The sequence below is a fragment of the Petaurus breviceps genome, unplaced genomic scaffold, assembly GCF_028583685.1.
Source record: "Petaurus breviceps papuanus isolate PSGF00001 unplaced genomic scaffold, PetGlider_PUasm1.0 688, whole genome shotgun sequence".
NCBI classification, from domain to species: Eukaryota; Metazoa; Chordata; class Mammalia; order Diprotodontia; family Petauridae; genus Petaurus; species Petaurus breviceps.
The window spans coordinates 4,165,147-4,190,094 of NW_027186457.1; the positions used below are offsets into that span (position 1 = coordinate 4,165,147).

Consider the following 24,948-nt stretch of genomic DNA (forward strand, 5'->3'; position numbering starts at 1 on the left):
TCTATAATAATTAATGCTGCAAATTGCAGACCTCAATTAAAATAAATGCTTATTGAATTAGAGTAGGGAGATATGTCTCAAACACTTCAACTTCATGCTAAAAAAGCCTAGTTACTTTCTTTTCCAGGTGGGCCAGGTTAAATAGTGCATAAGCATTTCAGATGTACTTTCTATGTGCCAGGCACTACACTAGATGCTACCTAGCAGATCAGCTTCAGAATCGTGTTCTTGTCTTGGGTAGTCAGGAGTCTGTGTTCTTGTCTACTTGTGCATCTTGCTAAGTTTGCCACAACCGCTCCTGGCCTAGGCAGGCTGGTTCTGTTCTGAGTTCAGGTTCAATGGAGTCTTTAGCGACACAACATATATTTTACCCTTTCCAGATGCTCCTTTTGCAGGATCTATTATGACTTCTGTTTTTTCTATATGAGTTTCATGTCAACTAGGTGAGGTGTGGCTCTCTAAAAGGGTCACTCACCCCCTTCATTCAGGAGAGGCAAAGTTCACATTATAAATTTGAATCTAAGAGTAAAGCACATTCAAGAATAAGGGAAGGAGAGGGGAAAGGGATGGGGGAAAAGGTATATGCTACTTTCCAGTTAGAGGCACAAAGGGTTAATTCCTGCCCTGGAAATAAGGAAAAATTCAATTGTTTTATATAATTAAACAGACCTCATGTAAATGTATGTCTTCCTATCTCAAATGATTATAACCCTAAGTCTACCTAGAATGTTTTTATGTTTAAATATGTTAAAGCCATTCATTTCAAACTTCTCCATGTTGAACTCTTCCAGCAAAACCAGGTTTTGGAACTGCAGGGGCATTTTCGCACAACCTGAAGGTTTCAGGAAACCCTTGGTACAATAAAACATACTGTATGCAAACACAAATATTTCTCAGATTTTCTTTCACTTCAAAATTACTTCAAAGGCAGTAATTACCACACAGCAAATGAGCAGAAAATCTAGATACAAATCTTGATTACCTAATACTCAAGGTCTTCAAGAAATAAGGATACTTTATTTTCCCCCCATGATGAGCACATGACAAATGGACAACGAAAGCTAAGCCCCTTAGTTACGCTCACATTCGTTCAACATTTGCTCTAATCAATTATCTTGTTTCATGCAATAAGAAAAGAACGAGATTCCTGTTATGCAGAAGTAATCAGTTACAGTGTGAGGCTCTGATGTCTGCGGAACATTTCTGATTTTCAGAACTGATCATGTGCTCCACTATTACATTTCTCTGGTAACATGCTGGGCTTTTACCCAACAATGAAACTTTACACATTGATGGCCGAGCTATCCCCGGATACCACACTCTTATATTGCACAAGCTGCCCTAATTGCAGTAGAAGGAAGATATTTACTCATGGAGCCAGACAATATTGTTCTACTTTATTAAACATTAAAGCACAAATGGATGATCCCTATGAAGGACTAAAGGACACATGGGAAGAGAAAGGGGAGCCTTTCAGGGAGATTCATACCACACAGCCCTATTTTCACAAAAAGGGTTCAACATTGATTTCTAGAGCAGAGCACGGCATGGTCAGCTCAAATTTGGTAATAACGTCAGGATGAAGGACGCCCAGCTTCCCAACACTCTGACCCTTTGCAAAGACCTCAGCACATCGTCCAGGGAAGAAAGCAGAGCCTGAAAAACAAAGAGTGAGAGAAAAATCAATGTTTCTCCAGGCAAAAATGGCATTAGACATTTAACACTGGGAACATATTTAACAAGGAGAATGAGTTTTCTTTTTGAAAAAATTATTTTTCTTCAAGCTATTGACCCTGGGAAGATGGTGTTTCTCTGACATTTTCTAGTATTTAAAAAAAAAAAAGTACTAGTTTTGATTTCATCCAGCAGCCCCTATAAGGAACAGTGGGAAAGAAAATGGGATAAGAAAACCAGAGATCCATGTTTCAGTTCAACGGGACCCTGGAAAGAATGAAGAAGGGATAAATGAAAGACTATAGTGAAAAGATATCTCACCTATACCCAGATTTATCTATAAGGGGTGGGACAGGAAGACAGTGGCTATTTCTTACTCAAAAAAGGAAGAAATCAGTTGTATAATCATATAGAGAAAACTATATAAACATGCTGCTTTCTCTCTTGGTTGGTCAACTATATCAGAAAAAAAAAAAAAAAAGGAAAGGAAAAGTGAAGAATCCCTCTCCTGAAAACATTCTAGATTTTAAAATAGGTTTTTCTATACTGTCTTTATTGTCTAAAACTTAACTGTTTTCTACCTTAAGACAATTACAAAGATAAATCACACTGTCATCGGGACTGAAGGGAACTGTCATGTCTGATTACATGCCGTGTTACTAGGAACGTGACCAACATTCCTTGTCTGGAAAAGAGCTTTCAGAGCAGTTTGAGGGAGTGGGGGTGGAAAGGGAACATCTACTATGAGACCACTGTAAAAAAAAATAGTCCCAAAGTAGTCTGGGTTTCCTCTCTCATTTACCTTAAAAAAGAGGAAGAAAACTATCTCTTCCTTTAGATTTTCATAAACTAGTTTATTGACAGTAGCTAACCCAACTAATAGTTCTTGGGAATTTTAACAGTAGTTTTTTTTTTTTTAAACTTACCAGAATAGTCTACAATCCCTAGATAACTAATTGTATTTGGGAAGTTTGTCATCACTGATTCCTTTCTTTAGCTACCTACTGAGATGGAGAAATTTTCTTCATGTTGTCTCATCTCTAACCACCACATTAGAAAAAAAGGGGTCAGGCTAATAGTTCATGAATAACCAGAAGTCCTTATTGGCATGAAATTTTAAAACTCAGTCTGCATTGTAAAATCAATCTACATGTAGCTGCTTTTCCAGTCAATGAGTAGTTTAAGAAATACAGATGAGATACTATGGTCCAATGAGATAATATGTGTAAAGCGTGTACCACAGCGCCCGGTACACAGTAGGCACTTAATAAGTATTTGTTTCCTTCACTTATAAAATAATACAAATAGAAATTTTCAAACAATAGTCCTGAGATCAGTGTTATTTGGGAAATTGGACTGACAAAAAGAATTGCTCAGAGGATTCAGAAGCAGAAGGGACCTCGGAGGTGATCTCTCAAATTCACACATTTACAAATGAGCAAACTGACCCTGAAGAAAGAAACAGACTTGTCCAAGGTCACCCATCTAGTCAAAGGTGGGACAAAGACAAGAACTTGGTCCTTTTATCTCGAAAACCATCACCAAGTACAACCAACCTGGGTGTGTATACAAACTACACCAAGAGGAAAATGGCATTCCTGTTTAACAGGAGGTTAATATTTCTATGGAAATCAAGGGAGGAAAAGCACATTTCTGAAGCACTCCTGATGCAAGCTGAAATGCAGTAAGATTTTTTTTTCACTTCCTAAAACCAAATAAGACTATTTTGCTGTTTATTAAACAGGAACTTTTTTGTACTTTCTATGAACTTCATCTTAAATTGATTAAATTTGTTAGAAAACCTACACTTTAGAGGGTCTTATTTATGTATGTATGCTAATCCACACTGAAAAATAAAATAAAAAGCAAATGCTATTCTACCAGAAAATAAATAACTAGGAACATGGTATTCATTATGGGGAGACTTGCTGGTTGTTGTAAAACGCAAATGTTACTTAATTGGTTAAATGAATGAATGAAGCATTATGGTGTGTTACTTCTTTCGATGAAAGGCCAAATTAAAAAGCAGACAACTTCCAACAAAGCAAAAAATGTCCATACTAAATTGGGAAATGAAGTCTGTGTACAGTCACATTAGGCAGTGGAATCATAGAATTACAGAGCTGGGAGGGCTCTTGCAAATTTCTATCTCTCTGGCTCCTTTAGACAGGCTCATGAATTAAGTACTCACAGGTTTCTTATTGACTTTAGTGTGTAATTAAATAAATCGGTGCTGTCACACACACACATACACACACAGATTGAGACACATACGAGTATTACTTTTGAACAGTCTGCCTCCATTCTCAGAAAGAAAAGAAGCCTCAAGACAAACAGAAAAGGAGCCTTTTGCCTAGAGCATTCAAACTAGAAATGCAATGCTACAGACTGAAGTAAGTCAAAACAACCTACACAGCCACATTATTGGTTTAAAAAAATAAACTATAGTAGTCCAAATAAAACACAAGCTTAGCTTTCTCAGAATTTATCATTTCACAGAAGGAGAGGCAAGAGATTGGCTTCATCGGCACAAAGAGAGCATATGCAGCAGTCATTTCCAGGAGAAGAACCATTCAGGATGTGAGAATCAGCTCATTAAGTCAACAGAAAGAACGTGAGGTTAGCATGGTGGCATAAGTCACCTCAGAGCCTGATTAATACTGCAATAAAGATATAGGATCAAGACACATAAACTGAAGACTCTACACAGAAAGGGGGAAAAAGAATGCTGTGACTGTTAGAAATACTTTAAATATGGGATTAGGTTTTTGAAATGTAGATGGGAGGTAGCTGAAGTAAGTTTAGGGAAAGCTTTCTTGCCATAATAAAAGAAACATGCCCAGTAACACTCAACGGAGAACAAAAGCATATTGGTGTAATAAAATCATCAATTAATGATCTAAGAGAAGTAGTATTATCTGGTGGATAAGACTTCAAAATGTCAAATACCAGAATAAAGGTAAGTTTGGTTTTCTTTGTGTTCAGGCTTTGGAAGTTACCCATCAGATGGGAGCCTGAGAATTTCTGGGGTATGAAGATATAAAAGAAATTATCATCTTCCCTAATATTCCCCCTCAAACTCTTCTCTCTACAAAAGAGACAGCTCACAGTCTTCTTTTCTTTCCAGTTTCTAGTGCTATATTTAATCGCTAGCTTTCCTGGTATCCATTACAGTAAAATAGCTTACCACATAAAACAGATTTCAGAAAGACTGTATTCTGTGTTGAAATACTGCATGGGATCCCAGACCAAAGCCATGTAACTTAGCACAAATAAGAATTTAATTTCTAAGACTTAGTGGGGTGTAAATAAGTCCCTTAATTAAAGCTTTTGTAGCATCTCCTCAACATCTATAATTGTCTTTCTTTGCTCAGACAGTAGGACCACTTTGATGACCTTGGGGGTAATTCTTTGGCCAGTAATCCAACACAGTACCTAGTCTTTAGCACATTTTCTGGCTAATTGACCTTCAAAGAGCTTGGTGAGCTCCCTATCCTGCTGGTTGCCAAACATCTTTCACAGTTTCTTTTTGCTCCCTTCTTTCTTTTAAAGTAATATTATAGGCCCAGAGTTAGGATAAAGCTTTATACATGCTCATTCCTGTAATTCCATGAAGCATCGGAAGTTGAAGCTTAAGGAAGTAAGTGAGTAGGCCCTTCAGTCTCAAAGCATCAGAGCAGAGTGATCAAGCATGAGGTTATGAATTCCTTAATCTTAAACCCCTTACCATTGGCTATACTGCCTTGATAATTTTTGGATCATCTTAGCAAATGCACTACTACTCAGTCATATAATTTGCTTAGTCATTTCTTCACATTAATACCAGAACCAAGTTGTTCTTGTATTCAGTCAGGCATGATATAAAAACCTTTATCACTAAGATGCTCAATACCTTAGGAAAAAATGAACTAAACCAGTATTTGAAAAGAAAAAAATACATGCTACATCCATAAACAGGGTTTTATGGTAGCACAAAGATCCTAATGGTTCATGAGAAACTTGCCAAATTAAGTAGATCTACCATAAGATAGATGAACAGAATCTACCACCTACCATTAGGGAGAGTAACAGAAATACCCACAGATATGTAAGTACACTGCTCTCCCTCTCTACTTTACATACACTACATACTACATCTCAGGGGGAACACTGGTGAAACTAGAAAATATCTACTGGCCTAAAAAAGGAGGATTGTCCTGTGACTATGATTTTGAAATTTTTAAAAACTTGGCCTAGGGAAGGAAGTGTAATAGAGTAGAAGGAGTCCTGGTCTGATTTGCTACACTACATACACATCTCAGGGGGAAAGTCTTGGGATCCATTCTGGGAACTGACTGCATTTCAAATCTTTGTTTTGAATTATCCTTTCAACTTGTCACGGTATAAGAGAAAGACAATAATTGTTTAATTTCCTGATAAAGGGGTTGGAACTATCAAAAGGAAAATCCAAACTACCCCCATTCCAGTTCTACAGGAGCTAATAACTCATCTTCAGAAGACTCATGGAGGAAAAAATTCTTATTGATCAACAACCCCCAAAAAGGAGCTGAATTCTTCCATGTCTACATCAAGATATAGAAGTCTTCTTTATTGTTTTCCCTCCTTTTTCTCGGTAAATAATGTTTAAAAAAAAAAGCAACGAGTTACTTAATTCTCTATCAGTATCTACATATGCTATTAACACACCAAAATGAACATCCTTTTTCTATGTCTCTGAGGAACAAAAAAGATGAAGTAAAATTCACTGAACCAAACAGATCACCACCCATTCCAACCTAAGTCTAAGCATGATATGCTTTTCTCAGAGCAAGAGTTTCATGAACTCAGTTGGGAATAAATGAGGTTGCTAAAAGGGAAAGAAGGAAAAACATGAGAAAAAGAAGTAGAGGGAAAGCAGTCATTTATGGTAGAGTAAAACCCTGGGAATATGGTAAGGGAAAAGCAGAATTGGCTATTAAGATATATCCCCCAAATAGGGTGTATTAAATTTGCTCAGATTTCAGAATGACTTTGTTTGGGGAAAAAAGTGCCTCTGTATAGATTATTTAAATTTGTAAGTGGAGACTGAATTCCAACAATATAAAGCTCTATTTTTTTTCCAGACTTACATCTGAAGTGAAATATTTATGGTCCCTCAAGTCTTTAAAGTGTAGTAGACCTAATCCCTTAAGCTCAATGGCTATCTTTCATCCTTTTCTGAACATCAAAAGAAGAAAAAGCCTTTACAAAACTTTACAGTGCTAATCCGAACACACCTGCAGATGTCATTAACTCTTAAAGCGAAGGCAAATAGAACAGAGAAAAGAAGGAGTACCTCTTTAACCCCATGGCATTGAATTAGGATGGGAGTGCTGTGCTAGTGACTACATTTAATAATGTGACAGTATGCAGCAAAATTCCCACTAAACACAGTAACCTGGCAAACCTTCCTCTCAAAATAAAGAGAGCTTACTGGCTCTGACTCGGTACACTTCCACTTTTATATAAGCACACTGAAATACCCAACACTCCATGCTGTGAAACAAATCATCTCGCAACCAGGAAAAAACAACTCCAGTATTTCTTCATCTTGAAATGTGTGAAGAAATCTGTAATTGACTTTCATGGCTGTCACTTTTCACATTGCTTAAAAGAGAAAATTAGTTAATTAACAGTGCAAATACTAAACAATTAAACAAAAATACTGGAGTCAGACATCCCAAGCTGTCACTGTCAAGATTATTCCACGTAAAACTGGTTTTGTTTTAAAAGTGAGCCAACAGGTTATGAAGGGCAACACCTCAATTCCTCCATTCTTCTCCCAATATTCCAAACTTCAAAAGGACAACAGTGTCCTAGAAAGACTTAAAGATTATTCATGAATGTGCCACTGTAAATCTGCTTTCTTGTAACCTCAACCAGACGGCTTCCCACCCTAGCACAGCACACTTAGCACATGGGCACTGCTTCTGGTGCACCCTTGTAAGAAATACAAATAGGTACTAAACACATCCACTACCAAACGACCTTTTTACATGCTTTTAAAAACTTTTCAATGACATTTCCCATCTCTTTGGTACTCAGAATACTAGGGCTGGAAAGGCGACCAATCTAATCCCTCACTCCACAGAAAAGAGGGGGAGTGGCAAGGCAGTCCCTAGCATCTCGGACCAGGACTCCTTCTACTCTATTACACTTCCTTCCCTAGGCCAAGTTTTTAAAAATTTCAAAATCAAAGTCACAGGACAATGCTCCTTTTTAGATATTTTCTAGTTTCACTAGATTTAAGCCTTTGGGAATTATATTAATTAACAAAAGCAATTTACTATTTCTAGCCCTACACTGAAGGTAACTAATAAAAACAAAATAATTCAACAAGCTGGGTAAAGGATGGAAACTCAGAGCATGAGAAACACTAAAACAGGTTGGGTTTTTCTTGTTTATTAAATCAGAATTTTAATTTTACACACAAATGGCTTATTATAAAAAACATTTTTAGTTAGAGAACAAGATCTATATGAAAATTAATGTACAAAGAGAAAAAAGGTATCCTATAAAAAGATAGGATTATTCAATCAGACCATTGTGAAATAGATATATTAGAAATGGAAAAAACTAATGCACAAAGAGATTTTCTAGGCGACTTCTCGCCCAAAGCTACTAATGAAACTAGTGGTGATGACAGATACTGAACCCACAAAGCTAGTTTATAAATAGGGATGCCCACCCTGAGGGATGCAAAATGATGAATAAGGTTCTCAGGTGTCACTAATGTCTAGAAGACCATTTCTGATATGAAAAAATAAACTAAAATCTACATGTAAAATTCTCAAGTAATACTTAGAACACTGCCTCAATATTGCTACATTAATCAAAGCTGGATCGCTTGGGCCCAAGGCAGGATGGGGGTAGGAGGGGGATACCATTCTAACAGTGTTTTCATATAACACAAGTCTTTCTCAAGAACAACTTCCAGATTCTAAAAAAAAAAAAAAAAAAGGAATAAACTGTTGAATTGATTTTGCTGTTCTTTCCATTGACACTGTGTATTACAGTGTAATTAGTTTCTTGATTCTGCATACTTCCCTTTTCTTCAGTTCATATGTATTTATCATGTTGTTTTTAATAGCATAGTAATATCCCTAGTCACGAACCACAATTTGTTTATCATTCCACAATCAATGGGCCTAGTTCTTTGCTTCAACAAAAAGTGATGCTATAAATATTTTAGTTTATGTGGGGTCTTTATTTTTGTCACTGACATCCTTGGCCTCAGAGATGTTTTGATTTGTGTTTCTCAATATCAGTGATATGAAACATTCACATAGTTGCTAATGGTTTGAGAGGCTTCTTTTGAGAACTTAGCTATTATTATTGTGATTTCCATTACATTTCTTTAATGGCTGGACATGGCATCCAATTTCTGTTCATCTTGAACATGAAATTTTAAAACGTTAGTAAGTAATAGTTTTTTATTAGCAATATTTTTAGCAACAAACACACCAAAAGAGTTGCTGATCACATCTTCCAAGACAAGGACTGAAATTCAATCGTACCCAATAGCAAATACATTTTTTAAAAATCCTAATTCATGAGGAAAAATGCCTCAGACTTTTAGTAGAATCTGAAAATAAAAACTTTGCTCAGAGTAAAAAGAGTGCAAACTATCCCAAGTTCTTAGGGATTACAAAAGGCACTCTTTCCTAGAGATGAGCCTTATACTTTGGTGACTGAAAGTACAAAGGTAACAAAACACATGATTTCTTGTTGAACAAGAAAATATGGAACTACATGAAGATGCCACAATACATAAAATGGGAAATGTTGGCTCTGTTTCAGAAATAGCTTTAATTTCATTTTGATGTATTCTAGAATTGACGGAACAAAAACGATCAGATCAGCAGGGAGTCAATACTTGGGAAAAGTGAGATGACTGGAAGAGAGCCTGAGATGAAATTAAGTCATCTGACCCGGGCGGAACCCATCCTTATGTCCTAAAAGAAATGCTGGATGCCACGGTAAGCCACAGTGATATTTAAGAATTCATCGAAAATAGCAAAGGGGCTGCAAATGTGAAAAGGGTAACTATCTGAGTTTTCAAAGAAGGGGGAGAGAACAGGGTCTGACAACTATAGGCCAGTGCTCTTGACTTGATTCCTGGGAAAACGCTAAAACTGATTATTAAAGCAACAGCTGGCTTTAACACCTAGAAGAGGGAGCAGTGATTACCAACAGCCAAGAAGGCTTCATCAAGACGGATCATGACAGAGACTAACCTCATTTCGTTTCTTAATGGCACTACTAAACTAGCAGATGAAGAGAATTCTGTGGATAGAATTTAAATAGTTTTTAGCAAAGCTTCTGACCATATATTCTTTTTTTTAATGGAAGAAATATTTTTTTTATTGTGCTTACAGTACTTTCCATCAAAACTTTCTTTTAAAGTATCTTAATTGCCAAAGATTTTTTTTTTCATTTTATTTGATTCCACTATTAGATATGGTCTGAGCCCTACAGACCCCAGTCCCTTTCACCTCAAAGGAGACTCCTTTATTATGTTGCAACACACTGGTCGTCAGTGAAGTCAGGCCAGATTTGCTCCCAGATCTTCTTCCTGGGATTTAGTTCTTTCTCAGGCTCTCCAGAGAATCCCTTGAAAGTAACTCTGTCTCCAGGAACAGATCCACTAGGAGGATCCAAGATTTCCACCTTCTCTGGTGAATTGGCACACATCAGTATCAGCTGAGAAACCACTCCCCTCATCTTTGCAGGCTTCAAATTACAAAGCAAAATCACTATACGACTCTGCATCTGGCCAAGGGGGACACATTTCACCAAGCCACTGACAACCATTCTTGGTACTTTTTCTCCAACACCTACCTCTTCATCATACAAAGAATCTGCATCAGGATGCTTTTTGGCAGCGATGGTATAACCAATGCAAAGATGAGTCAGGGGCTGCAGTTGCTGGTTGCTTTTGCTTCTTTTCCTTCTTCTCCCATATTTTTTTCTTTTTCTTTTTCTCTTCTTCTCCTTTGGCACCACAAGGCAAAACCAGAGCACATACTGACTGTATTAAATTTTCAGAAGGTATGGATGTGGAATTAGCTTGCACTGACGGACCACATGGAATTGGTATTTGTTTCACTCTACTGCGACTTTCTGCCTGGATGAGCTTCTGTTTAAGTCCCTCAATTTCCTTCTTCAGCTTAGCATTTTCAACATGAAGTTTCTTCTCTTCTTTGAGAGTTGCCTGTAAAATTGCTTTCTCCTTTAGCAGAGCAACTTGCTGCTTAAGGTATTCAATAACTTGATCAGCCTTCACACCCTTTTGTTACAGTCTATTCAGAACTGCTTTATTGGCTGCCATCTTTATCCAGAAATGGGAAAAAAATCACGAACCTGGCAAGGCTGAGCAGTCCCAGACGCCAAGGTCACCACAGCCACCAGCAGAAGAACCAAGTGAGACTGACCAAGTATTCTTATAGAGAAAATGGAGTAACATAGAAGACCAGAAGGCTCCCAAACTGGTTGGATGGTCATACTCAAACAGTAACCGTTGATGGTTCAGAGTCAATCTGTGATAAGTATGATAGGTCTCCAGTAAAATATCACAGGAATTTTTACTTGGTCCTGTACTGTTTTAATTTTTTTTTTGTAAGCAATTGGGGTTAAGTAACTTGCTCAAGGTTACATGGCCAGGTGTTTCTGGATGGGTGCTAAGTGTCTGAGCCCAGATTCAATCCTCAGGTCATCCCGACACGGGGCCGGTGCTCTTACTCTCTGTGCTACCTGGCTGCCCCTGTTTTAATATTTTTATCAATGACTTGGGTAAAGACATAGATGGTACACTCTTCAAACTTGCAGTTGATGCAAAAATAGGAGGGACTGCTAACACACTGGATGACAGAGTCAAGATCCAAAAAGAGCTAGAGCATTGAATTGTATCTAATAAGATGAAACTCAAAAAATAAAAAAAGTAAAGTCTTGTATTTGGGAACAAAAAAAAAAAAATCAACTCCACAAACATTAGAAGGGGGAGGCACAGATAGATGGCAATTGGTCAAAGCATCTGGGAGTTTTAGTATACTGCAAGTTCAATAAGTCAGTAGTAAAATGTGATAACCAAAAAACAGAAATGTGATCCTGGGCTACATTAAGAGGGTCATGGCTTCCAGAGATAGGAAGGAGATAATATAATGGTATTCTGCCCTTGTCAGATTTTATCTAGAGTATTATGCTCAATTCTGGGCACCCTGGTCTAAGAAGCATATTGAAAATATGGAAAGCATTCATAGGAAAGCAAGTAGGAATGTGAACAGTTCATGACAGATGAGAAAGGTCTGAGGGAACTGTGTATGTGTAGCCTGGAGAAAAAAACTCTGAAAGGTCATGATAGCTATCTTCAAGTATTTTAAAAGTTGTTCATATGGAGAGTGGATTTGATTTGTTCTGTTTGGATCCAAAGAGTCAAGAACAAAGCGTGGGAATTTTAAAGAGGCAAATTGAGGCCAAATATGAGGAAAGATTTCCTAACAATCAGAATTACCCCAAAGCAGAATTAGCTGCTTCAAGAAGGGATGGGTTTCTCTCTTTGGAGATCTTCAGGCATAGTCTGGATGACCCCTTGTTAGGTATGTTATAGTAGAGATTCTTTCGGTGTAGAAGTTAGACTGGATGGCCACTGAAGCTCTCTCTCTCAAATTCTGAGTTACCATGGGATCACAAAGAGTCAGACGTGACTGAACATCAACAATAAACATGAATTTTTTCCCCAGTCTTTTGATACCTCTTCCCTTTTCTTGAATACTGAGCCTCAAAACCCTCCAAAACAGAGCTCTTTTGTGTATGGTTGGCCTAATCCAGGTGATCTTCTGACTTCTGCTTTCTTTTGTGTCATATATGTTGTTTCACATAGCACCCTGTAGAATGGGATAATACAGTTCAAGTGTAATGTGCCACTGGAGAAAACAGTTTATTGTGGTTTGTTACATCCTTCCAATTTCAACTTTAAATGCTCTCGGATGATCAAGTTTAATTAGTTCTCTCACTAAGCTTTCTGTGAGTCCATTTTTCCTCCTACTGTTCATAATCTTTCCCCATCCTACTCAGTAAGAATTAACAAATAGGTTCATCTTCTAATATAATGTTGCTTCTGTTTGTCATATATTTCCACTTAGAAAGGACATAGACTATTTTCTGGTTGAGAAAGCTTCTAGGCTCTTTTGACCTCTGAGTGGCAAGTGCTTTACAATGACTACTTAAAAAAAAAAAAAGCTTTACTAACACTATTTTTTTTTATTGCTGTCACTTCCTAGTACCAACCCCAAAAGAACCCTCTCTTGTAAAAAATATAGTACCAATGCGCTGATCATGTCTGACAGCACATGCCTCATTTTGTGCTGATTATGAATTAGCTCTCTGCCAAGAAGAGGGATGCATAGCTAATCATCAGACTTCTGGAGTCAACAGTAGTCAGCGGAATGATCTGAATTCTGTTGCTATTTTTTAGTGTTGTTTTCCTTTAAATTACTGCGGTCATTATATATATGCATTATTCTTTTGGTTCTGCTTACTTGGCTCTGTTATCAATTCATGCAATTATTCCTGAATTTCTATGAATACTTCATAGTTATCATTCTTTCAAGAATACGTTCCATTTAGTTCATATCAAAATTTCATCAGTCATTCTCCAATCTATAGAGATCCAACTTGCTTCCATTTTCTTGCTATGTTGGTTAAACTTCCATAGTAAATGGTGACAGTCCGTGTGGACATTTATTCTTTTATCCATTTCCAATTTTCAGCATCAGTAACTTATTTAAATTAGTTAAGTTTAAACTGTTTTAAATGCTTGGTATATATTCTCATTTTAAAATTCTTTCTTCTTAGTATTGATTTTGATTTCTGAACTAAGAAACTGATGGTTTGAAAATGACTCCAACTAAGCTAAGTAGTTGATTATGATAAAGTCATTGTCATTTTGAATGTGGGTGATATTATTCAGTGCCTACTACTCACTGATTGCCTCCTTACTTTCCTCTTGAACAAAGTATTCATAACAAACAGGCTCAAGGATTCTATAGTTATCTACAGAAGCCTTTGGCTTCTTCTATTTCCTGAATTTGAGTCACATCTTCCAACATATTTTTCACCGTCCTCCCCCCCACCCAATATTCAATTAACACTGCCAAGTACTAAAGCATATGTTAACTTAATGTGGAAGGGCTTTATTTAGTCCTTCACAGACTTTCTCTAGCTCTTCTTTCTTTGCAACTGAAGCTGGCACATTAACTGCAATTACCATCATAGTAGTCTTTTTGCTTATGTTCATCATTAGCAGTGTGATGTGTGATGGCTAAGTATCTCATTAAATGATGTTTCTTGTTGCCTTGGGATGTATGATAACAACTCATTTGTAAAAATGGAGATCTGTGCATAATGATAAAGTTTGTGGCATTGTGAAGGAAAGCAGAGATATTAAAAGACAAGAGAGTCTATAAGGAGGTCGTTGCAATAGTCTAAAAGGGTAGTAATAAAGGCTTGTACTAGAGTCATAGTAAAGGGAATAGGAAGAAGAGAATATATCTGAGAGGAACTTACTGCAGAAGAAATAATACTTTTGTGACTGACCAGATGCGTGAAGTGAGAGAATCAGAAGACTCAAAAAATATTAAGTAAATTCTTGACAGGAATATTAATAACTGATATCTAAGTGCTTTAAGGTTTGCAAAGCCTTTTATGTACAGAATCTCATTTGAGATGTTTATGTAGGAAAATCGGCAAGTTAATTTGAGGGAAAAGATAGTAAAATTAGGTTTCCGACATGTTGAGTTTGAAGGAGCTACTGCTGCATTCAAGGGCAATAAATGGTAGCTATAGAAGCATGGGCCTGAAGTGAAGAAGATTAATTCTGTCTGAAGATAGAGATTAAAGGGTCAACTTTACAGGAGTGAAAATGGAGTTTGTGGAAATGGATAAGTTTCCCCAAGAGAGACTAAAAAAAGTATGAAGAATTTTGCCGATCACCCAGATTAAGGGTGTAAGAAGGATTATGAAGAAAAAGAGGAGTGGGATTATCATGGAAGCCAAGGGAGAACAGAGAATCAAGGAAGAATGTTCTCCAGCATGCAAAAAAGAATCAAAACCATTAAGCGACCTCTACTAAGCTAATCATCTTACACTATCCTCAGTTACACAGGTTCTTAATTTTTTGTGTGTCATGTATTTCTCTGGCATTCAGGTGAAGCCTATAGATTTCTCAGAATAATGTTTTAAAATGAATAAAATAAAATAAAAAGTATTATAAAGGAAACCAATTATGTTGAAATAAATATCTAATTTTCTTCTCATCCAAGTCTGTGGACTCCCTGAAATCTTCCACATTCACAGATCCCAGGTTAAGAAGCTCTGCTCTCTTATAAAGTAGTCTGAATAAGAGAAACAGCTCCAAACTTTCCAGACTCTTAGAACAGTAACAAACTCACCTTTAGACAGCATTTTAGAGTTTCCTCACAATTCTGTGATGGAGGTGGCACAAGTGTTATTAAGCCCATTTTAAAGATGAGGGAACTGATTCTCAAAGAAGCTAAGTGACCTGTCCATGGTCAGTCACTAAGTGTCAAAAGTCAGGATTAAAGCCAACTCTAATGCTTTATATTTAATAGGTCAAAGTACAACTAATAAGAGCAGAAAAAAATGATCTGTACTAGGCAAACTGCAATTTAAAACTAGTAATGCTCCTTTATAGAGAAAAATAACTTCCTTAATATTTTGATATTAAAATTTCCCAAGCTCTCGCTTCTGGAATATTAACTGACAGAAAGTGATGTAAGAAAATAACTATAATTTTACAGACAAACCTTAGCTGCATGATGGTATAGCATTAAGATCTGCTACCCCTTAAGCCATGCCTTTCATTTGATTAAGTATGGAGTGGAATAGAAGGGAAGGAAGAAGGTACTGAAGTTTTTAGGAGGCAATGGAATTGCACAACCATGCCAAGTTGACTAATGAGAGAAGTTATTTTTTTTTAAAGCTATCATATGTGATTTTTTTTTTCAGTAACCAAGGCAATTAAGTTACTACACACTTTGAAAGAATGAAGGACAGATTTGTGACAGTTCATGTGAAAAAAAAATCACAAATTCTTCACAGACTCTAAATTCTGACAATCTATTGTTACTTATAGAAGTTATTCAACTGAATTGCCTGTAAATATGCCTTTTGTTCAAAGGATGAGTTATGGATTTTTTTCCCCCTGGGTTAGCATAATTAGCCTTTTAAAGTGCTTCACGTAAGAACCCAGGATACTTAGACCTCAGCTACCTTTCCCATACAGTGCTCCTCTGCCTTGCACTAAAAATGCTTTGTTGCATTCAAAAATCTAATTCTAGGGGCAGCTATGTGGTACAATGAATAGAGCACCAGTCCTGGAGTCAGGAGGACCTGAGTTCAAATCTGCCCTCAGACACTTGACACACTTACTAGCAGTGTGACCTTGGGGCAAGTCACTTAAACCCAATTGCCCCGACTTCCCCCCCTGCAAAAAAAACAACAAATCTAATTCTAAAGACAGTTGAGATGTACTCCTTCAAGACTAAGAATCCTTGTTTTCTAGTGCTGTTTCTCTTGTAAGTATGATTTATTATGCTGTTTTCTAGTATTGAGCAACCCATGAGTCCTAGTAAAGGAAGTAGAGTAACATAAAATGAAACAGGAAAGGTAAAGTGGAGCCAAAGGGCACTAAATAGCAAAAAGAGGAGTCAGTGTTTGTATTTTATCCTAGAGGCAATGAAGAACCACGAGAACACTGTCAGATCTTGTGCGAAAAAGTTGAACAAATTACTTTCTCTCACACATAGTTGTAAAAATTAGATCATGGAATAAAGATGTTTAGCAATAACAATAAGTTAATATGGGGGAGAATGGACTGAAGTTTACTGGGGATCTTGAAATAAGAGAATGTCTTAAATCCCGTTAACAAGTCAAAGATACAAATAAATTCAGTGAAGATATTACAAGGGAAGTAAAAGAGCTGAGGGGGGAGTGGCTGTTCCAGCCTCAGATACAATAATTAATCTTGGAAAAGAACAGCTACATTACACTGCACAGGAGGCTGAGGGATGGCAAAGGATGCAGCTTCTCTGTTCCACTTTTATGAGAAAAGCTCCACAACAAGCTACCAAGTTCAGATAAAGGATTAATTTAAGAATGGAAGTTCCGGAGTGTTTCCCAGGGTTACTGCTTGCTTAGCTTAAGGCCACGGTTCATCTACATAGTACAGTTCAAAATTTAATCATAATGACCTTGATGCCTCCCAAATTATGTTCAATATAATTTATTTAGTTAAGGGAAGCAAGGAAGTAAAGCAGAGCACATACAAACAGCAGGTGTCTATAGGAAAGAATTTTATACAAAAAAATGAAAAAAATAATTGGAGCATTTAAGGGATGACCTTTAAGAAGCTAGAACAGTGGGGTCAAACACAGGGCTGTAGGTCATATGCCATTCACAATACTCCTGAGTGCTGTCCAAACTAAAATAAGATGTAACTGAGAAATATTTAACAAAATAAAAATACAGTAAAATTACTTTTAAAAACTAATATGTGACCCACAGGGATCCTTACATATGGATTATAGAACCCCCTGTTTCTATTTGAGTTTGTTACCACTGATCCAGAATACTGATTGCCCCAAAATGTCAGAGACATGTTTCTTTATAAAGAAACAAGGGAGAGAGTAGAAGCACCACGCTCCCGCGGCTCCGGCTTCCACCCTCCCCAATCCATGTAAAAAGGGGACTCTAAACAAACTTTGGAGCTGCAGAACCCACAAAATGACACAGAGAAGCTAACCTCCCGCTGAGAACAGCCTGGCAGGCCGGCAGGAATCGGCCAGCGCAAGGCTCTGGGAGCCGAGCCCAGCACCACTCTGAGGCTTTAGCCCCAGGGCCGGCCTGACCAGCTGCCAGCCAGAGGGACTCCAGATCAGCAGCAGCTGTGGCCGTTTGCAGATTTATCAACACGTAGATGCGAAGGACAAGGTGAGAGGCCAGTACAGTCTGGACTTTGGGACCCAGTAAGTGGGAGTGCCTGGCTTTCACCCCCGAGGCGAGAAACCGCTGAGACGCCAGCACAGCCTGCCAGCGCCACATGGCGGCTTCAGCTCCTGGCCTGCAGAGTATAGGGGGACCAAGCACCAGTCTGAGGGGTCATCGCTCTTGCTTTAACCTGCTTGGATCTGGATTGCAGTCTAGGGTGGAGGTCCTGGGGTGTGTGTCCAGCTTGCCAGAGCCTGTGGAGACCTCAGAGAGGGCACCCATCTAATACCTCTGGCAGCTGAGAAAACCCCAGCGTTTGGGACAAAAACTCCCCTGTCTGGTGGCAGAGTCCTACTGTGGCAAAAAGCCCAAAAGTCAAATCATTGAGTGGCAAAATGAGCAGGCAAAGGAAACAAAGCAGACAGAAGATTCCAACATTACACTCCTATTTTGGGGACAAAAAGGAGCAAGGCATGGAACAGGAGGAAATCAGTGAAGTCAGAACTCCTACACCAAAAGCTTCAAAGGAAAATACAAGCTGGTTACAGGCCACAGAGGACCTTAAGAAGCAGATAAGAGAAGTGGAGGAAAAATTGGGAAGAGAAATGAGAACAATGCAAGAAAATTATTAAATGAGAGTCAACAGCCTGACTGAAGAAAATACCTTAAAAAACAGACTGACTCAAATGGCAAAGGAGGCTCAAAAAGGCAATGAGGAGAAGAATGCCTTAAACAGTTGAATTTGCCAGATGGAAAAAGAATCTCAAAAGCTCACTGAGGAGAATCATTGCTTCAGAATTAGATTGGAGCAAATGGAAGCTAATGACTTTATGAGAAATCAAGATGCTGTTAAACAGATCCAAACAAATGAAAGAATAGAAGGCAATGTGAAATATCTCATGGGAAAAACCACTGACCTGGAAAATAGATCCAGGAGAGAGAATTTAAAAATTATTGGACTGCCTGAGAGCCATGACCAAAGTAAGAGCCTGGAAAGCATCCTCCAGGAAGTTCTCAAAGAAAACTGCCCTGATGTTTTAGAACCAGAGGGCAAAATAGAGGTTGAAAGAATCCACCGATCACCTCCTGAAAAAGATCCCAAAAAGAAAACTCCTAGGAATATTATAGCCAGGTTCTGGAATTCCCAGATTAAGGAGAGAATATTACAAGCAGCCAGGAAGAAGCAATTTGAAAATTGTGGAAACACATTCAGGATAACCCAGGATCTGGCAGCTTCTACACTGAGGGATCGAAGGGCCTGGAATGTGATATTCCGGAGGTCAAGGGAGCTGGAATTAAAACCAAGAGTCACCTACCCAGCAAAACTGAGTATCATGTTTCAGGGGAAAATATGGTCATTCAGTGGAATGCAGGACTTTCAAGAATTCTTGCTGAAAAAACCAGAGTTGAATAGAAAATTTGACATTCAGATACAAGAAGCAAGAGAAGCATGAGAAGGTAAACAGGGAAAAGAAATCATAAGGAACTTATCAAAGTTGAACAATTTTTTTTAAAGCAATTGGGGTTGAGTGGCTTGCTCGGGGTTGCATGGCCAGTTGTTGTTTCTGAGTGTCCGGATTTGATCTGGGTCGTCCCGGCACTGGGGCCGGTGCTCTTGCTCGCTGAGCCACCTGACCAAAGTTGAACTATTAACATTCCTACATGGAAAAACAATAATTGTAACTTATGAAACTTTTCTCAGTAGTTGAAGGGATTAGAAATATATATATGTCTTTATATGAGGGTATGCGGGCATATGAATACATACGTGAATGTGTGTATATACGTTTACAGGTATACATAGATAGAGGGCACGGGACCAATTTAACAGGAAAGGATGATACTTAAAAGGTGAAATTAAGAGGTGAGAGGAATATAATGAGAGGAGATGGGGAGAGACAGAGTGGGGCAAACTATCTCATACAGAAGAGGCAAGGGAAAATGGTTACAATGGAGGGGAAGAATAGAAAGGCAAAAGGGAATGGGTCAACCTTATTCCTATTGAATCTGGCTTGAGGAGGGAGGGAAATACACACTAAATAGGGGATCTCACCCTCCAGGAGAATAGGGGGGGAAGGGGATGTGAGGGGGGATGATGGAAGGGAGGGCAGGCTGGGGGGGAGGGAAGTTGGAAGCACCCACTTGTGAAAAGGGATAGGATCAAAGTAGAGAATAGAACAAGTGGGAGGTGGGATAGGAGGGAGGGAAATATAGTCAGTCTTTTACAATACATCTACTATGTTATTGTTTTGCATTAGCCGCACATGTACAACCTATACTGAACTGCTTGTCTCCCCAGGGGGGTGGGTGGCAGGGGGGGAAGGGAATGAATCTGGAATTGAAAGTTTTAAAAATAAAATATTCAAATATATATATATATGTGTGTGTGCGTGTGTATATATATATACTATTATTAATACCATCTTACATGTTATTAAGAAAAAAAAGATATACAGGCACTGAGGCACAGAGATTCACTGGAAAAGTTGAAACGGGTATGGGAGAAAATATGGGAGAGAGCAGATTGGAGGTGGGGATATCATGTGGGACTGCTGTTTTGGGGGGATGGGTGGGGGAAAAACGGGGAGAAAATTTGTAACTCAAAATCTGGCGGAAACGAATGATGTAAATCAGAAGTTAATAAAGCATTAAAAAAAATTTAAAAAAAAGAAACAAGGGAAAGAGGTTGTACAAACTTCAAAATGCTTTTTAGAACTTAATTCCTTCACACAGCAATAAATACATTCCTGAAAGACTATATAGAAATCAATACTATTTTAAATATGGTAGGGGAGAAAAGGAGTTGGTTCTTTAATAGAACCCAAAGGAAAATTCTCTTTATCCAATCACCCCATATATCACTGATTTGTATGCTTAAGTCTTTTTTTTTTTTTTAAAGCACACCTGTAAGGAATCATAATTACCTCCTAATTAAGTTAATCAGATAAAATGGCATTTGTTGAGAGTACCAAGTATTTGAAACCCAACAGTGACAAGTCTTATTTGACACACTTTTCTTTATTGGGCATGTTTACAAGATCTATTTGTAGGGTATAAGCAATCTTGATATTTTCTATCACACATTTTCCTAAATATAATGTGAAAAAAACCAACTTGCAACAAGACAACTGCCTGAATGGGAGGTAGATCACCTGGCTCCCTCACACCTATTCCAGTTGTTACATTTGAAAATTAAAGTAAATTGAGAGTGAATGGTCTGAGCACAATCAATTTACATTAGTCAATGGTCTCTCTCAATGAAGAAAATCGCAAGGTCAGGCTCACCTGTTTAATATAGTTTGGGGCATTATGGAGTTGCGCAGCTGAGAAAGACAATGTGATTGCTTAGAGGTTGTACAGCATCATGGGGTGGGAACAACATGATTGCTTACATCAAAGAAAGTGTGCTAGCACACACTTGGGGCTAGTAACCGCCTCTCTCTGTCACTAAGGAATGCTTGATTGATTTATGGGACCCATCTGCATCCTGAGGATATTGTTAGTGGACCAGTGATAGCAGGTTCTCTGTATCCTAGGAGGGCTTGTTAGAGAGATAACTGTGCAAGGACAGGCAAGGTTAGACAATATACCTGGTAGGAATATACCAAATCAGCTGTAGGCCTTTAAAAATAGTTATGATAGATAATAATTCTTTTAATTAACCTTTAAATTAATCCAGAGGGAAAGCTAAATTCAATTCAAGGATATACATTGTAGAATCAATACAGTACAAATCCATACAGTGGAAACTAGAAATAATATTCATTTTGATATTTTCACAGCAAAACCCTTAAGTTCCTATTAGATCAAATAAATAAATAGGAAATCCAATCCACTAAATGACTTCTTCCAACCCCAAATTGTGCAAAATGTCAGCTAGAAGGCCACAGGTAATTGAGAAGAAGGCCCTCTCCAATAAAGCAGGTGGGCAGCACAATCAGAAATAGGACCATGTACAAGAATTGGTGGCCAGGGACAGCAAAAGCTGGCACAGAGTGGGGACTGTGGAAGCCCTAGGGAATGGCAGCATGCAATGACCAGCATGGTGCTGAACTGACTAGCAGGGTGCTAGAGTCCTCAGAACATACTAAGCACCATGAACTGTGCTAAGTGTTGGTGACACAAAGGAAGGCAAAACAGTCTCTGTTGTCAAGAAATCAAATGGGAGAGACAACATGTAAACAACTATAAACCATCAAGATATAGAGAGGATAAATTGGGACTAGTGTCAGAGACACTATGGCAGCAAGATTAAAGAGGCCTGGCAAAGGCTTCTTGCAGGAGTGAGACTTTAGCTGAAACTTGAGGGAAGCCAGAAGGTGGGGACAAGGATAGAGAACGTCCCAGGCAGTATGCTCAGTCTGGAGATGGAGGAACAGTCAGGATGCCAGTGTCCCTGGATCAAGGAGGAAAGTAAGGTTTAAGACCATGAAAGGTAGGAAGGGGCCAGGTTACCAAGCTAAATGGGATTTTGTATTTGACCCAGGAGATAACAGGGAGCCACTGGAGTTTACTAAAAAAGAGGTAATAAGATCAGACCTATCTTTTAAGACCAATTTGACAGCTCAGTGAAAAATGAGAGACTTGAGGCAGGAAGTCCAGGTGTGAGGTGATGAAGGCCTTCATCAGAGTGGTCTCAGTGTCAGACAAGGGAAGAGGGAGTACATGAGAGAAGTTATGAAGGCAGGAAAAACAGGACTTAAAAACTGATTGAATTAGGGGCAGGGGAAATGGGAGAAAGTAAGGAATCAAGGATAGGAATCAACTCAAGAGTCCTAGTGGTACCTTCAACAATAATATGGAATTTAGAAGTGAGAAGAGTTTGGGAAGAAATTTAACAAGCTTAGTTTTAGACATGTCGGGTCAATTTTCATTCATATCCCACTCTTCATGACCCTATTTGGCATTTTCTTGGCAAAGATATTAGAGTGGCTTGCCATTTCCTTCTCCAACTCATTTTACAGATGAGGAAACTGAGGCAAATAGGGTGAAGCGATTTGCCCTGGGTCACACAGCGAGTTAGTGTCTGAGGCCAGATTCATAGTGGCATATGAATGTGATACACTTTTACTGTACTATAAAAAAATGATGAAAGAGATTATTTCAGCAAATCCTAGGTTCTATGAACTAATAATGTAGGATAAGGTAAAAAGAAGCAGAAGAACAATTCATACTAGGACAAGAACATTATAAAGAAAAACAGCTTTGAAAGACTTGGGAATTCTTATCAAAGCAATGACCGACCTTTGCTCCAGAGGACTTATGACGAAGCCCATTCCTTACCTCCTGCCAATAAGAAGTGATGGACAGAAGCAAGAAACATACATTTCTGGACTTGCCCAATGTAAAAATAGGTTTTGCTTGACTATGTGAATTTGTTAAGTTTCTTTTCTTCCTTTCTTTGGGGAAGGGGTTCACAATAGTGATATTAAAAAAAGATTATTTAACACTTTCAAAAATGCACAAAAATTCAGAAGAACAGACAAGAGCAAAGAGTTTTGAAAGTGGGTGAAATTTATTACATACTCTTAAAAAAGCAAGCAATATGAAATGGAGATTAATAGTTTCATAAAGAATTTTCTTTTGTTTCTTTTATTCACAGAGCCATGCTGCTGGGTGAATGGAACTACCCTTTTTTGGCATTTAAATTTAGAATAAGAAAAATTTTTAATAAATTCTTTCTTTCTTTTTTTTTTGAAGGAGGGAAGGCAAGGCAATTGGGGTTAAGTGACTTGCCCAAGGTCACACAGCTAGTGTGTCAAGTGTCTAAGGTCACATTTGAACTCAGATCCTCCTGACTGCCGGGCTCTATTCATTGGGCCACCTAGCTGCCCCCTAACTAAATTCTTTAAAAAAAAAAAAAAAGAGCAATTATTGAGTGCTTGCTGTGTGTGAGGCATGGTGTTAAGTACTTTGGATGCAAAGAAAACTCAAAACCAGTCCCTGCCTTTTAAGGATTTCACATTGTAATGGGAGAGACAACATGTAAGTGATGAGATACATAAGACAGAAAGGCAGAGTAAATGGAAAGTAACCTTAGAGAGGAAGGCAGCAGCAGGTAGGGAGACGAGGAAAGGATTCTTACTTGAACTAAGCCAGAGACTTTAAGAGACTGAGGAGAGAGGATCAAGCATGCCAAGGTCCAGCACTTGTGAAGTATTTTAAATGCCAAACAAAGGACTTTCTATTTAATCATGAGAGTAACAGGAAGTCACTGAAGCTCAATAAGGAGGGGAATTACTTGGTTAGACCATATTTTAAGAAGATCACTTCTGTAGCTGTGTGGAGGACGGACTGGAGCAAGGGAAAGCAGAGATCAAACAGAACTCTACTGTAATTGTCTAGGCAAGAAAGGATGAGTCCTTGAGCTAGAGTAATTAACTTGTGAGGAAAGAGAAGGGATTGTTTGAAGGTAGAAATGACAAGATTTAGCAAACTGGGAGTGTGAAATGAGCAAGAATGAGGAAGATGTCCATGAAAAAGTAAATGATACATCTAAATACCCTAGAAAATATCAGGATGGCTCACTGTACATGAAACTAATACCTAATAATGAAGGTCATCTGCTAAATAAAATTTCAATAGCATAAGAGTAGGGAAAAAAAAATCAAGAAATTATAATCCAAACACAAATAAATTTTCATTAAGATATGCAATAGTAACTAATATTTACACATCTTTTTAAGACTTGCAAAAAGCTTTACATATATCATTTCATTTGATTTCAAAACAGACTTGTTTAAGAAAAAGCAAAATGGACTCCAGTCCATTATTTCAACAACTCTACTTACAAATGAGTGAATTGTATTTCAGGCCACACTTTCACTTACTCTCTAATTTTCTCATCTTTTTGTGCTTATACATCAAAACACGCATTACCTATGTGTCCTATATCTATACATACATGCACGTGGGAACAATGGCCCTCACTACAGAAAACATGAACAGCCGGCCCTAGTCTTTCATTCTCTTTTAAGAAGAAATCGTCAAGGCTGCTGATCAGCTCATCACCTTCGCTGCTGTAAGCAACCCAAAGCATGTTTTCCCATACACTTGTAAGCTCAGATTACACTAAAAACCAGTGTGAAGGCCAGGGGAACATCACAATTTCACCCGTATTTTCTGGCATCTTGAAATCTTTCACAGGTGTCCTTAGAGGGGGAAAAGGCCATGACCTGGAGGTCAGGTCAATGGCCATTTAGGTGTTAGTGTAACAGAAGGCGCTTAAATACCATGGTTTGTACATATGGC

General features: G+C 38.1%; 1 protein-coding gene and 1 pseudogene across 1 annotated transcript in view; both read right to left on the reverse strand.

Moving 5' to 3' along the window:
• Positions 1-1,376: 1,376 nt before the first annotated feature.
• The window catches only part of FARSB (phenylalanyl-tRNA synthetase subunit beta), a 96,368-nt gene continuing 72,796 nt past the window's right edge, over positions 1,377-24,948 (reverse strand). The window contains exon 18 of the mRNA XM_069104521.1: positions 1,377-1,656. Within this exon, the coding sequence (XP_068960622.1) occupies positions 1,505-1,656 (152 nt within the window). The 3' untranslated portion in view covers positions 1,377-1,504. The remainder of the gene's footprint in view (positions 1,657-24,948) is intronic.
• LOC138174327 (aminoacyl tRNA synthase complex-interacting multifunctional protein 1 pseudogene) lies at positions 7,611-15,538 on the reverse strand (annotated as a pseudogene).